Below are 14,672 nucleotides of genomic sequence, written 5' to 3'. Positions count from 1 at the left end.
ATGGAAACTACAAAGCAAAAATCTACAGTAGGCACACAAAAGAGAAAGGAAATCAACATACTGCTACAGAAAAAGCATCAAATGACAAAGACAGCAAGAGAGGAAGAAAGAAACAAAGGATCTATAAACCAGGAAACAATGAATAAAATGTCAATTATTAAGCCCTTAACCTCTCAATAATTACTTTAAATGTAAATAGATTAACTTCTCTAAGCAAAAGACACAGAGTGGCTGAACAGATGAAAAAAACAAGACCCAGCTATATGCTGCCTAAACGGAATTGATTCAGCTTTAAGGACACACACAGGCTGAAAGTGAAGGAATGGTAAAAGCTATTCTGTGCAAATGGAAACCAAAAGAGAGCAGGGGCAGCTATACTTTTATTGGGCAAAATAGACTTTAAGGCAAAAACTGTATCTCGAGACAAAGACGGTCATTATATAATGATAAAGGGATTAATTCATCAAGAGGATCTAGCAGTTGTAAGTATTTATGCACTTAACATCAGAGCACCTACCTATATAAAGCAAAATGGAAAAATGAAAGTAAATGAAAAAAAAAAGCAAAAAGAAAGTAAAAATGAAAATATGATACATTAAAATTATAAAATATAGCCAAAATTAGATTCAAGATATTTTTTTTTGGATTACATATTCCTATAATAAGAGAAAATTGTTTTCACTCAAGAAGTAATAGGCTGCATTACAAAGAATAAAATACCTAGGAATAAACTTAACCAAGGAGGTGAAAGAACCGTGTGCTGAAAAGTATAAGACATTGATGAAAGAAACTGAAGAAGATACATATAAATGGAAAGACAGTCCCTGCTCATAGATCAGAAGTGATACTATTAGAATGTCCACAATGCCCAAAGTAATCTCCAGATTCAATTCAATCTCTATCAAAATTTCAATTGCATTTTTCACAGAAATAGAGCAAACAATCCTAAAATTTGCATGAAGTCACAAAAGACCCTGAATAGCCAAAGCAATCTCGAGAAAGAAGAACAAAGCTGGAGGCATCACACTCTGATTTCAAACTATATTAAAAAGTTATGGTAAGCAGTATGGTATTGGTATAAAAACAGACACAGAGATGAATGGAACAGAATAGAGACCCCAGAAACAAACCCATACATACACAGTCAATTAACTCACAACAAAGGAGCCAAGAGTATAATTAAAAAAATTTTTTTTTAATGTTTATTTATTTTTGAGAGAGAGAGAGAGAGAGAGAGAGACAGAGCACAAGCTGAGGGAGGGACAGAGAGAGAGGGAGATATAGAATTCGAAGCAGGCTCCAGGCTCTGAGCTGTCAGCACAGAGCCCAACGTGGGGCTCGAACTCACGAACTGTGAGATCATGACCTGAGCTGAAGTTGGATGCTCAACCGACTGAGTCACCCAGGTGCCCCAAGAATATACAAGGAAAGAAGTTTCTTTAATAAATGGTGTTGGGAAAACTGGACAGCCATGTATGAAAGAATGAAATTCAACTACTATCTTATACTACACACAAAAATGAACTCAAAATGGATTATAGACTTGAATGTAAGACTTGCAGCCATATAACTCCTAGAAGAAAACATAGGCAGTAAGCTCCTTAGCATCAGTGTTGGTGACGCTTTTTGACTCTGACTCCAAAATCAAAGGCAGTAAAAGCAAAAATAAACAAGCGGGATTACATTAAACTAAAAAGGTTTTGCAAAGCAAAGGAAAACATCAATAAAATGAAAAGGCAAGCTACTGAATGTGAGAAAATATTTGCAAATCATATATCTGATAAGGGGTTAATATCTAAAATATATAAGGAGCTCATACAACTCAACAGCAAAAAGGCCAAACAATCCAATTAAAAAATTGGCAGAGGATCTGAATAGACATTTTTCCAAGGAGAACATACAGATGACCAACAGGTACATGAAAAGATGCTCAACATCACTAATGGGAAATATAAACCAAAACTACAATGAAATATCACCTCAGACCTGTTAGAATAGCTATTATAAAAAAGACAAGAAATAACGAGTGTTGGTAAGGACGTGGAGAAAATGAACTCTTGTATACTGTTGGTAGGAATGTAAATTGGTGTAGCCACTATGGAAAACAGTATGGAGGTTCTTCAAAAAATTAAAAATAGAACTACCATACAATCCAATAATTTTACTTCTAGGTATTTAGCCAAAGAAAATGAAAACACTGACTAAAAAGATATATACACCACCATGTTCACTGCAGCATTATTTACAACAGCCAAGACATGGAAACAATCTAACTGTCCACTGATGGATGAATGGATATAGAACATGTGATACACACACACATATACCATGGAATACTATTCAGTCATAAAAGAGAATGAAATCTTGTTATTTGCAACAACAAGGATGGACATCAAGGGCATTTTGCTACATTAGTCAGAGAGAGAAAGACAAATACTGTACAACCTCACTTATATGTGGAATTTAAAAACAAAAACGACTAAGCTCATAGATACAGAGAACAGATTGGTGGTCACCAGAAGTCGGAGGTCGAGGGTAGGTAAAATGGGTGAAGGGGGTCAAAAGTTACAAACTTCCACTTATGACATAAGTAAGTCATGGAGATGTAAAGTAAAGCATGGTGACTATAGTTAATAATGCTATATTGCATACTTGAAAGTTGCTAAGATAGTAAATCTTAAAAGTCCTCACCACAAGAAAAAAATTTTTTTGGTAACTATGTATGGTGATGGATGCTAACTAGACTTACTGTGGTGATCGTTTCAAAATATATACAAATATCAAATCATTATGTTGTATATCCAAAACTAATATAATGTTACATGTCAATTATACCTCAATTTAAAAAATGATCCAACTACATGGTATTTATCACTTGAAATTCAAAGATACAGACAAATGAAAAGTAAATGGGTGGAAAAAGATAAATTATGCAAACAGCAACCACCAGAAAGTTGGAATGGCTAATAGCAGACAAAATAGACTTTAAAGCAAAAAATGTTACTAGAAATAAAGAAGGACATTTCATAATGATAAAGGGGTCAATCTATCAGGAAGATATAACAATGATAAATATATATGTACCTAATAACAGAGCACCAAAATACATGAAGCAACAACTGACAGACATGAAGAGAGAGATAGACACTTCAATGATAACAGAGGACATTTCAATACCCCACTTTCACCAATAGTGTTAGAACAACTAGACAGAAGATCAACAAGGAAACAGAAGACTTGAAATACAGTATAAACCAACTAGACCTAAGGGGCATCCATAGAACACTCTGCCCAACACGATACACACTTTTCTCACATGCACAAGGAAAATTTTCCAGGATACACCATATCCTAGGCTATAAAACAAATCTCAATAAATTAAAATAGATATAAAACAAAATATTTTTTGCAACCACAGTGAAATGAAATTAGAAATCAAAAGCGGGAAAAAATTTGGGCAACTCAGTCAATGTGGAAATTAAACTAGGCCTCTTGGTATTCCTTTCTTCAAAATCCTTCATAATCATACATTTTTATACAGTGTTTATCTATATTTATCTCCTCCTTCCTCCTCTCAAAAAAGTTCTTTGAAGGCAAAGGATTATGTCTCTTTTTTAAGTAACACAGTACCTCTAACACAGTCTTGGGTGTATAGTAGTAATTCATGACTAAAGGTTGAATAAATGACTGATATGAGAATGGAGATTCATTCAGTCCACAAACATTTATTGAGCACTTATTATGTGCCAGTTCCTAGGGATATAACAGCAAAAAAGACAAAATTCCTCATGAAGCTTATGTTCCAGAGGGTAAGACAGACAATAAACAAATAAATAGATAATATCAGCCAAGTGTTATAAAGAAAAAAACAAAACAAAACCCTGAGACTGCTATTTTAATTTTTTTAACGTTTATTCATTTTTGAGAGACAGAGAGACAGAGGGGCAAAGAGAGAGGGAGACACAGAATCCGAAGCAGGCTCCAGGCTTGGAGCTGTTAGCACAGAGCCCGATGTGGGGTTAAACTCATGGACTGTGAGATCATGACCTGAGTCGAAGTCAGATGCTTAACCGATTGAGCCACCCAGGCACCCCTTGAGACTGTTATTTTAAATACAGTGGTCAGGAAAGGCCTGAGATCATATTTGAGCAGACAGCTGAACAAATTGAGAGAGTGAGCCATGAAATATTTGTGAAAAGAATATTCTAAGGGGAAGGTGCCAAGTCCAGAATAGCTTCAATACACCGAGCTGGACAAACAGTCAGAAGTCTGATGGGTCTGTACTGAAGTGAGGAGAGGGGATGAGGTCAGAGAGCAGAGAAGGGCCAAGAAAAAGCTGGAGACAGGGAGCACAAGGAGGAGAGGCAAAAGATAACAGGTTGTGACCTCAATAAAACCTGCAGACCACAGAGCAAAAGCTGTAGAACCACAGTAACAATCTAGGTGTTCAGGTTTTAATTTAAGTTGCAGTTATTGCCAATTTAGGCTAATACTTGGCTTTTGTGTGTTATACATCATGACTTGGAGATCTCTGCTCTAAACAAGAGAATGAATTTTCTTTTTTTTTTTTTTTTTTTTTTTTTTTTTTAAATTTTTTTTTTTCAACGTTTTTTATTTATTTTTGGGACAGAGAGAGACAGAGCATGAACGGGGGAGGGGCAGAGAGAGAGGGAGACACAGAATCGGAAACAGGCTCCAGGCTCCGAGCCATCAGCCCAGAGCCTGACGCGGGGCTCGAACTCTCGAACTCACGGACCGCGAGATCGTGACCTGGCTGAAGTCGGACGCTTAACCGACTGCGCCACCCAGGCGCCCCGAGAATGAATTTTCTTAAGGTGAGCTTAGTTTCTGAACTTTTGGTGATTCATGTATGCACATAGATTCTGTGATCCCGTTTCATAGTGCACCATACAGGAACACTTCCTATAAAAGAACTGCTTTTTATTTTCACGTTATTAGTACTATTACGGTCCCATTACATGCCTATTAACCTCGTACATTTGTCATTAGTCTTTGAAGGAAAAAAATATGTAAATATGTATGTGTAATATAAGAATTCCTCTCTAAAGCAGGGCTTAAAGTTTTTGAAAAAGTTTGAAAAAGTATATCATGTGAATTCCGATTTATCTCCATGCCAAGAATTATGTTTAGATAGGAAAAAAGAGACTTGTTTTGATCTCAAGTAGAGAAATAGATTGCTTTGGGTTTTATGTAGCTTTAGACTTTACTTATTTTTTAATGTTTATTTATTTTTGTTTTTAAAAAAAAATTTAATGTTTATTTTTGAGAGAGAGACAGAGTGCAAGCAGGGGAGGGGTAGAGAGAGAGAGAGGGGGAGACACAAAATCTGAAATAGGCTCCACGCTCTGAGCTGTCAGCATAGGGCTGGACGTGGGGCTCAAACTCGGGATTGGCAAGCTCATGACCCGAGCCAAAATCTGACGCTTAACCGACTGGGCCACCAAGGCACCCCTGTAGCTTTAGATTTTAAAAAGGCTAGAATTTATTCTGTTTAAGAGATGCTAAATATGATAGGAAGTCACTAAAGAGCCGAGGCAAAAGACTGCTAAGACTGACTCATGTTTTCAGAAAATTACTAGCTGCTATGTGAACAATAGACTGCAGAGGGGTGAGAAGCCAGGAGGCCAACTAAGAAACTACTCAGTTGTTCAGGCCAAACAAATACAGAAAAAATACAGTGGGTCGGACTAGGGTGGGAGGAGCAGAGTTGAAAAGTGGTCACAGATTCTGAATGTATTTTTTTCAATGTTTTATTTAGTTTTGAGAGAGCACAAGCAGGGGAAGGGCAGAGAGAGAGGGACAGAGGACCTGAAGCAGGCTCTGTGCTGACAGCAGAGAACCTGATGTGGGGCTTGAACTCATGAACCACGAGATCATGACCAGAGCCAAAATCAGATGCTCAACTAACTGAGCCACCCAGGTGCCCCCCGAATGTCTTTTAAATGTAGACAAATTATAGGACAAGTATGAGACAGAAACATCTAGAATTACTATAAGATTTTTTTGGCTTAGGTTAACTGGGTAAATAGTGGTGCCATATGCTCAGAACTGTAATATTGGGAAGGAAAAGATCTGGGTGGGGGAGTCACAAGTTCAGGTTGGATATGTTACATTTGAGCTGCCGGTTAGATACTCAAATGGAGACATGTTGAAGGTAGCTGAATACACAAGTTTGCATCCAGGGGAAACGTAAGATCATTTCATTTAACCCTCTAAAAACCTTGTAAGGTAAATATTATTTTCTATATTTCATAGAGGAGGAGGAGACTAGAACATAGATAAATTATATGACTTGTTTAATGTCACCTAATGTCTAGCAGCAAAGTCTGGAGCCAGGGTTTGAAACAATCTGTTTGACACCAAAGCCCAAATTCTTTCTGCCACATCTCCTGCTCACCACATGCATGTACCTTGTATCGTCAATTCAAAGTTTAATGATAAACCAAACCCCTTTGAGTTGTGCCTGGGTCTTAATTTATAAAAGTAACCACAAGGAGAGGTCAATGTCACTGAAAGAAAAGTTTAATGTTATTCACCGTTTGGCCAGGAAGAAGAAAGGCATGTCATGCCATGCCAGGCCAGGCCACAGGAGGAAACACCGGTGTCAGTCAGGAGGAACAGAGGAGCCAGCCGAAGGCAGAAGGCACAGCCTTTCTTGGGGTTTCTGCCAGAAAGGCAGGACAGAGTAAATAGTTTAGGGTTGGCTAAGTAAGATAATTCCAGCAGGCTTTGGGGATCAGGGGCTGTCCCTCCTTGGGCTGATTTCGGGGAAGGGAGGAATTGGCTTGATGTGCAAAAATTAGATAAAGGAGGTAGGTGGTTGGAGGTTGGTTTGCAGATGAGAGGTGTGTTCACAGGTCAAGGTGTTAATTAGCTATCCCTAGGAAGGGCAGTTTCTTCCTGGCCAGAGAGGCCCCCAGTGTGTCAAAATATAACAAAGTATGACAATAAAAAATGACTAGTACACTTTTCCAATCCAAATTCTAAAATCCTTTCACTGTAAGTTTCCTCTGACTCCAGATCCTCTTAGATAAGAATATCATAACTCTCAAACTCTTCGGTAAAAACGGTGAAACTTATACATATACTCACAAAAATGTAGGGTCATTAAAAGCTTAACGGGAGGCCGAAACAATGAGACAAACTGAATTCTATAAACTTGCGCATCAATAATCACCTACTATTTCTAAAATTCAGGAAAAGGGAAAGGATATACAAATCAGACAGAAAGATCAGTGCTTCAGCTCAAAAACCACCCAGGTAAATCTGTGTAGTAAAATACATTAGGGAAAAAAAGCAAGAAGAGACTGTCCTCTGATTTTTAAAAAGAAGAGTGGCTAGCCAACCAGACCAAGCCACAGCTAGCTCACCTAAATAACGATCAACAACTTGTCTCATACCAACCCAGAAAATATCACCTTTACCTGATCTGAGATCTGCTCTCAAAATGTTGAAGGAAAACTTGCTGGCTATATCCAATAGGACTCTGCCCACATGTTTGAAAAGGAATGGGAATTAGGTTGTATAATCTACATGGATGGACCTCACTATTCTATTCCATTTAGCCTGGGAAGGTTCCAACTATCTTTCTACACCGTAGACACAGGGACCTAAGTTTGGCTCAAAGAGTATCCTTTGTTTCACACCCCAAATAGGCCCCCAGGAACAGAATCACCAGCGGGGCACTGAAAACTGATCACACACCATTCCGCTCCCAGGCAAATCTCTGACTGACCCCATATATCCGGCTCCACGCTGATACCTTCACCTGGTACCTTTCTTCCAGCATACATCGTCTCCAGTGAGCCACTCAGTTTGAGACGGTGACAGAGACAGGATGCAATGCAACCCCTTACCCCTCTTTGAGCTGAATTGGGCCCCCCACCCCCCTCTTGCCGGGGTGTGGACAACCCGGAATCCTGATGGTCCAGACTCACCGGCCCCAGCTAGCCAGGGTGGATCCCGCCGGGCGGGATGCTCCTCAGACCCTGGCCACCCCCGGAGAGGGAGGCGGTAAAAGGATCCGCACACGGACAACCAGGGCGGCGCGCAGACCACGCACACGGGCACACATCCCTTGCCCGCGGAAAGGGAGGCCGTGGCGGGTTGGCAGCGCTGCTTCCCTGGGTGGCTGTCAGGAAGGAGCGCTCAGGATTGAGGGGTCCCACCACGGCTTCGCCACCCACCGCGATCTCACCTGGAGCGGCTCAGCCGCGGCCCGGCTGCAGCTGCACAGCCTGCTGCCTCCCGATTGGCTCAGCTTCGGCTCCTCGCCTATTCGCTTCCGGGTGAGAGGTGCCTGGTCGCCCCGGCAACCGAGTCGCGGTCCGCGCTGAGTAAGCGTTTGGTTCCTTCAAGGCCGTAGAGCTGGATGCCCAGGAGGAATCGCCGAGTCAAGAAAATCTTAGCAACACACCTCTGTCAAGTAAGTGTCCTTCTCCCAACGCCCTGAGCGGGGAAGGGCACCTTTAAGTAGAACTCGCATGAAGCCAGATAGCTTCATGGTGGTAGCTCAGGTGTGGGTGTGACTATTTCCTGATGGTCCTACACAGCTGGTGGCGTGGGGGCGCAGAGACCCCCCCTCCCCCGGCCTAGAAATCAGACACCTGGATTCTAGCTCTGATTCGGCCATTGATTTGCTGTTGTGACATCTTAGGCAAGAGCCATCCTCTCTGGGTTTGTTTCCTCCATAGTTCCAGATGGTCTCCATCTCTTAGGTTGCCCTCTAGCTCTAACATTACAAAGTTTCGAATGTGGAACCATGTTTTAGGGCATTTGAAGGCAGTTCTGTTTTTTGTATGATCAAGTTAAGCGCTCTGCTTAATAAGCATTTAGCGATTGCTTTCCAAATGCCATTCATTCACTAGACATTGAGTTCCTACCACCAAATACTAAGTACTGAGCTAGTCACTAGAGTGAGAACAAAGATTCGACTAATCCCTGATCCCTAACCTAAATGAGCTGGGTATTGTGATAGGGGATTCCACCACAAAAGCGTTATTTTATTAGGGTTCTAAGTACTATGGTAGGGATCAGCCCAGGGTGCTGTGGAGACTCCCAGATGCATCTGGGAGTGAAGGGAGATCAGACAGGCTTTGCTCAGGTAATACTTGTCTTTTTCTTTGTGCCTTTTTCTGGGATAAATTTTCAACCTCGTTTTCCAGTTCACCAATTTACTTTTCAGTTGTGTCCATTATGCTCTTCAGTCCTTACACTAGTTACCTAATTCATTTCCTAGATTGCTAATTGGTTCTTTTTCATAACCACCTCTTCCTGTCTTAAGGATACTAGACTCTCCCTTTCTCTCTGTTACAGTATTTTACAGTAGGTTATAGTATTTTAAAGTCTTCTGCCTATTTTCTTATATTTCCTCAAAGGGGATGAATCTCTGGTATTTCTCAATTGGCACCTAAACTAATTTAAAAAATTTTTTTAATGTTTATTCATTTTTGAGAGACAGAGACAGACAGACAGACAAAGACAGAGAGATAGAGAAAGTGGGGGAAGGGCAGAGAGAGAGAGAGGGAGACACAGAATCTGAAGCAGGATCCAGGCTCTGAGCTGTCAGCGCACAGCCCAATGCAGGGCTCAAATTCTAGAACGGCAAGATCAAGATCTGAGCCAATGTTGTATCCTTAACTGACTGAGCCACCCAGGCGTCTCCTGAATTAATTTTTAAATTAAAAATATCAGTTCTCTTGCCCTACCCATAGAAATTCTGATTCAGTAGTATAGGAACTTGCAAGCATCCCAGGTGATTCTGATGCACGAGACACATTTTGAGTAACATTCTGGTAGACTCTATTGTCCTAGAAGTTAAAATTTACTTATCTTCTCTACATATATGTTTTCTTTGGTATTGGAAAAAAATAATTTCTACTGATTTGGCCCACTAAATATTCCTGTGCTTTGATGCATTGATTCCCCTCAGTTCTGTGGTTTTCTTTCTTTCTTTTGACTTGGTCTCCATTCCAATCTCATTTTGTTTAGACACCTTCACTGCTACTTCTCCCCACTATCATTTACTATCTTTCTTTATTTTCTATTCCCTCCTTTCGCCAATTCCTCACTCCATTTTACCTTTGTGAGGGCATCAATAGGTCATATAGGCTACCCAAGAGAAAGAAAAACATATATCTGTACAAAAACTTATACATGAGTGTCCATAGCAATGTTGTTCATAACAGTCCAAACTGGAAACAACCGAACTGTCCACCAATTGTTGAATGTATAAACAAACTGTTATTTCTGTACAACGGACTGCTATTTGGCAGTAAAAAGGGATGACGTACAGCTACATGCTACAACATGGAAGAACCTTGAAAACATGCTTAATAAGTCAATCACAAAAGGCCACATATTATATGATTCCATTTATATGAAGTGTCCAGAATAGGCAAATCCATAGAGGCAGAAAGTAAATCAGTGGTTGCCAGGGGCTGGGGCTAGGGCTGGGGTGAGGTGGAGATGGGGGTAGAGAAGAGGTGGGAGTCAAAATTAGGGGAATAGAGATTAACTGCTAACATATTCTAAAGTCAGATTGTGGTGATGGTTGCATGGCTATGAATATGCTTAAAAACATTGAATTATATACTTTTAAAGGGTAAGTTTTCTGGTATGTGAATTATATATTAATAAAGCTATTATAATAAACACATAAAAATAGATCATCTAGACAAAGTTATTTATTTCCCCAAGATCCTGCAGTAGACACTGGAAATCATGATATGCTTGTGATCATATGAAGTGAGTCTGTTTGGTTAGCTCTTAAAGCATATTTGTTATAGGTCTTCTGACATAAAAATACATAAGCTTATGTGATGTTTCTTAAATCTTTTAAAACAGCTGCAGAAGTGTATAAGATAAACTTTGTATTTCCAAATGGAGACAAGTATGGTAAGCATACATTTCAATTACTTTTTCTATCTAGACTAAGATTAAATAGCATAAGAGTAACAGCATCATGAGACTGTAAATTTTGTAAAACTACTATTGGGATATCAACTCCATTAAATAAAACTAACATAGAAATACAAATAGATGGACAGATTTTAAATTTAAACTCTAATGTTAAGTCTAGACCGTATGCCTTGGAAACATATGTACAGGATCTATCAGTCTTCCTGGCTGGTTTGTTTCAATGGTTACAAGACCTCCTACACTTGATCTTAGCCAAAAGGCCGAGAAGCGATCAATGGTTACAAGACCTCCTAAGGGGTACCTCACTGGCTCAGTCAGAAGAGCATATGACTCTTGATCTCAGGGTTGTGAGTTTAAGCCCCATGATGGGTGTAGAGATTACTTAAATAAATAAATAAACTTAAAAAAAAAAACAAAACACAGGACCTTCCAAGTCCATGGATCTCCTTATCTCTGGTCTCATTGGTTTCAATGCTAGACTCAGAGACCCATAAGGTACAGCTGTGATTAGTCCTGAACATAAATACTTTATTACCTAGTGAAATAAGGTTCCCATTCATAATGGATCACAATATATTTCTCTCTTGTTTAGATGGTGACTGTACAAGAACATCTTCTGGAATCTTTGAGAGAAATGGAATAGGTATTCATACCACTCCTAATGGGATTGTCTACACAGGAAGCTGGAAAGATGACAAGGTATCATTGCTGTTTTCAATACTGACAGTGGATAAGTAAGTCTATTGGTTACATGATTCTTGGCATTTCACCATTAATCAAAAGCACATGTGAGTAGGCTATACAGTACAAATAACTGATACAAACATAGGAGTAATTATTAAAGTCATACAGTGTTTATTATCTTTTTTTTAAGTTTTATTTATTTAGGTAATCTCTATACCCACTGTGGAGCTTGAACTCACAATTACCGCCCCCCACTCAATGAAGAGTCACTTATTCCTCCCACCCAGCCAGCAACGTACCCCTATCATCTTTATTATCATCTTTCTCATCTCCTATTCACTGAGTAAGGCTAACCTCACTACAGAATTTTCTCATTTAATCCTCACAGCAACTGCATGGGGTAGGTACTATTAATGCTCCTGTTTTATAAGTGAAGGAAATCAAGCTCAGGTTTCTTGCCCAGTGAGTGATGAAACCAGATGCGTACTCAGGGCTGCTTGAATACAAATGTTTGTTCCTAACAACTTTTTTGTACTGTTTCCTGGGCTAACTAAACTGGTTGTCCTTTAAGATTTTTGATATATTTAAGATATCTTGAGGACCCTATTTTCACCATCATGGACCTCCCCTAGATGTTCAAATGCCCCAGATCAGGAACATTTGACTTGGTGGACTTCACGGAGAGATATATTTAGAGGACAATGATAAATGGTAAATGTTGTCTAATTTTTGTGGAAATGGTGATACAATGATAGATTAAATAATAACTAAGTGGATGATAGACATATATGTGCCTTTTTGAAGTGTTCTAGGGAAACTGAATATTAGTTACTGAGGTTATTTCCTTTGTCACAAACAGATGAATGGTTTTGGAAGACTTGAGCACTTTTCAGGAGCAGTATATGAAGGACACTTTAAGGACAATATGTTTCATGGATTGGGGACTTACACATTCCCAACTGGGGCAAAGTATACTGGAAACTTCAATGAAAATAGGTGAGCTTAAAATAAAAAGTCATTGTAGTTCTAAAAGGTTCTTTTCAGGCATGTTTGCTTAATTATTATATTTAGTCAATGCTAAATATTCTTTTGTAATATATTTCATTAAGATATATTTATTAAGAATTCTTGGGTTAAAAAAAGTAAAAAGGAAAGAATTGTTGGGTTATTTTGGGGGGCAGAATGTTATAAGAGAGGCTAAGACCATTATGAGCCTCCAAAAGAAAATCCCATTCTTGGTGATAATCTATTAGATTTTTCATTTATTTCCTCTTAACTCTCCTCTTCCTATAGAACTTTTTACAGTCAGCTTGGAAATGGAAAGCTTATAATAATTATAGAGAAAATTTAGGCCAAAAATTACTTTCACTTGAAATGTGCTGATAAACTTTTTAAAAAGCAGCCTTGGGAATAATTTCATAATTGTTTATTGCCTTTGACCTGATATATGTGTATTTTTACTAAGCTAGTTTTTAAAATGTAAGCAAAATTAGTTAGTTTTCAAATTGTAGAAATGTGCCCACTGTTGTCCTCTCTGAGCTTATGCTTAAAGGAAAACTACAAGTGAAATGAAACATAAGCACAGTTTCATAAGCTTAACCTTCACACTGAACACCATACTGTGTCGTCTAGAGGCTCATGTTCATTTATAAATACTGCTTTATTTATTTCCAGAATTGAAATGCAACCTAATTATTATGAAATGGTTGATATAAGTACATTTTGAGGTGGGCAGAAAAATGTTCACCTATTCTGACTCCGATGATAACACAGACTTTTTCCACTGATGTTAATAAAGGGAAAAAAAATCTAACCATGGAATAAAGGTCTGTTTATGTCTGTGAAGTACATTTTCACCACTCCCAAGAGTCCAAGAAAACACCCACATAGAGCACAGCACCTCAAACATCGTTGATGGTTAATAAATATTTGTTGAATAAATAAATGAACTAATATGAACTTTTCATTTTTTAACTGATTATTTTGGTTTTATGTAAATTTAGTGTATGTGATCCTAAAATCTTGAATTTATACCGAAATTCGTATAATGGCAATGTCTGGAATAGTAATGGTTTTGGTAGGATATGAAAGCAGGATGCTGATTTTTATTTATTTATTTTTTTAGGATGTTGAATTTTATTATATTTATTCATTAAAAAAAATGTTTAAATGTTTTTATTTATTTTTGAGACAGAGAGAGACAGAGCATGAGCAGGGGAGGGGTAGAGAGAGAGGGAGACACAGAATCTGAAGCAGGATCCAGGCTCTGAGCTGTCAGCACAGAGCCCGATGCGGGGCTCGAACTCACAGACCGTGAGATCATGACCTGAGCTGAAGTCGGACGCTTAACCAACTGAGCCACCCAGGTGCCCCTCATTTTTTTTAGTGTTCATTTTTGTGAGAGAGCGAAACAGTGTGAGTGGGGGAGGGACAGAGAGAGAGGGAGACACAGAATCCAAAGCATGCTCCAGGCTCTGCGCTGTCAGCACAGAGCCCCATGAGGGGCTCGAACACAAGCTCTGAGATCATGACCTGGACCGAAGTCAGACGCCTAACTGACTGAGACACCCAGGCGCCCCCAGGATGCTGAATTTTAAATCAAAGTTTGAAAGTGGAAAGATACCATTTTTTAGGCATAGAGTATAATATGCCAGACAATCTTCTTTCCGGACTGTAAATTCTTGGTCTTGAGTAACGAACAAACTTACTTTTCTCTATTGCAGGGTAGAAGGTGAAGGACAATACACTGATGTCCAAGGACTGGAATGGTGCGGTAACTTCCATTTCACTGCTGCTCCGGGCCTGAGACTAAAGCTCCACATGTAGGATATCCTGCAGTAAAGTTTTAATGTAGTAATGAAAGCTTTTAGTTGTAAGGAAAACACTGAAATCTGTCAGCTGAAATAACTTCATACCCTACCTCTAGATGTTAACTTTGCCAATAAAACCATCACTCACACCTTTTTGAACTTGATTTTCATCATCGTATACTCAGTGTAAAATAAATTATGTGATTCCTTTTAATAAACACAGCAGAACTATCTAAA

The 14,672-nt window shown here is 39.0% G+C and overlaps 2 protein-coding genes across 4 annotated transcripts in view; one reads left to right on the top strand and one right to left on the bottom strand.

The window, feature by feature from the left end:
• DHX57 (DExH-box helicase 57) overlaps positions 1-8,452 on the bottom strand; it is a 55,384-nt gene extending 46,932 nt beyond the window's left edge. For 2 of the 3 annotated variants that reach the window (XM_019446924.2, XM_019446947.2), the window contains exon 1: positions 8,219-8,452. The gene's annotated coding sequence lies outside the window, so the exon portion shown is untranslated. Of the gene's footprint in view, positions 1-7,958; positions 8,162-8,218 lie in introns of those variants that run through there. The other variant, XM_019446934.2, reaches the window with a different exon arrangement.
• On the top strand, positions 7,944-14,672 carry MORN2 (MORN repeat containing 2). The gene is made up of 6 exons (XM_019446990.2): positions 7,944-8,309; positions 8,380-8,446; positions 10,867-10,917; positions 11,534-11,640; positions 12,485-12,621; positions 14,349-14,672. Exons 1-6 carry the CDS (start codon positions 7,944-7,946, stop codon positions 14,449-14,451), a joined length of 831 nt encoding a protein of 276 aa, XP_019302535.2. The 3' UTR covers positions 14,452-14,672.

This window comes from Panthera pardus, unplaced genomic scaffold (genome assembly GCF_024362965.1).
Source record: "Panthera pardus isolate Hobbes unplaced genomic scaffold, ASM2436296v1 HiC_scaffold_26, whole genome shotgun sequence".
Taxonomy (NCBI): domain Eukaryota; kingdom Metazoa; phylum Chordata; class Mammalia; order Carnivora; family Felidae; genus Panthera; species Panthera pardus.
Note: the sequence above shows the minus strand (reverse complement) of the source record. Positions and strands in the feature narration are given on the sequence as shown.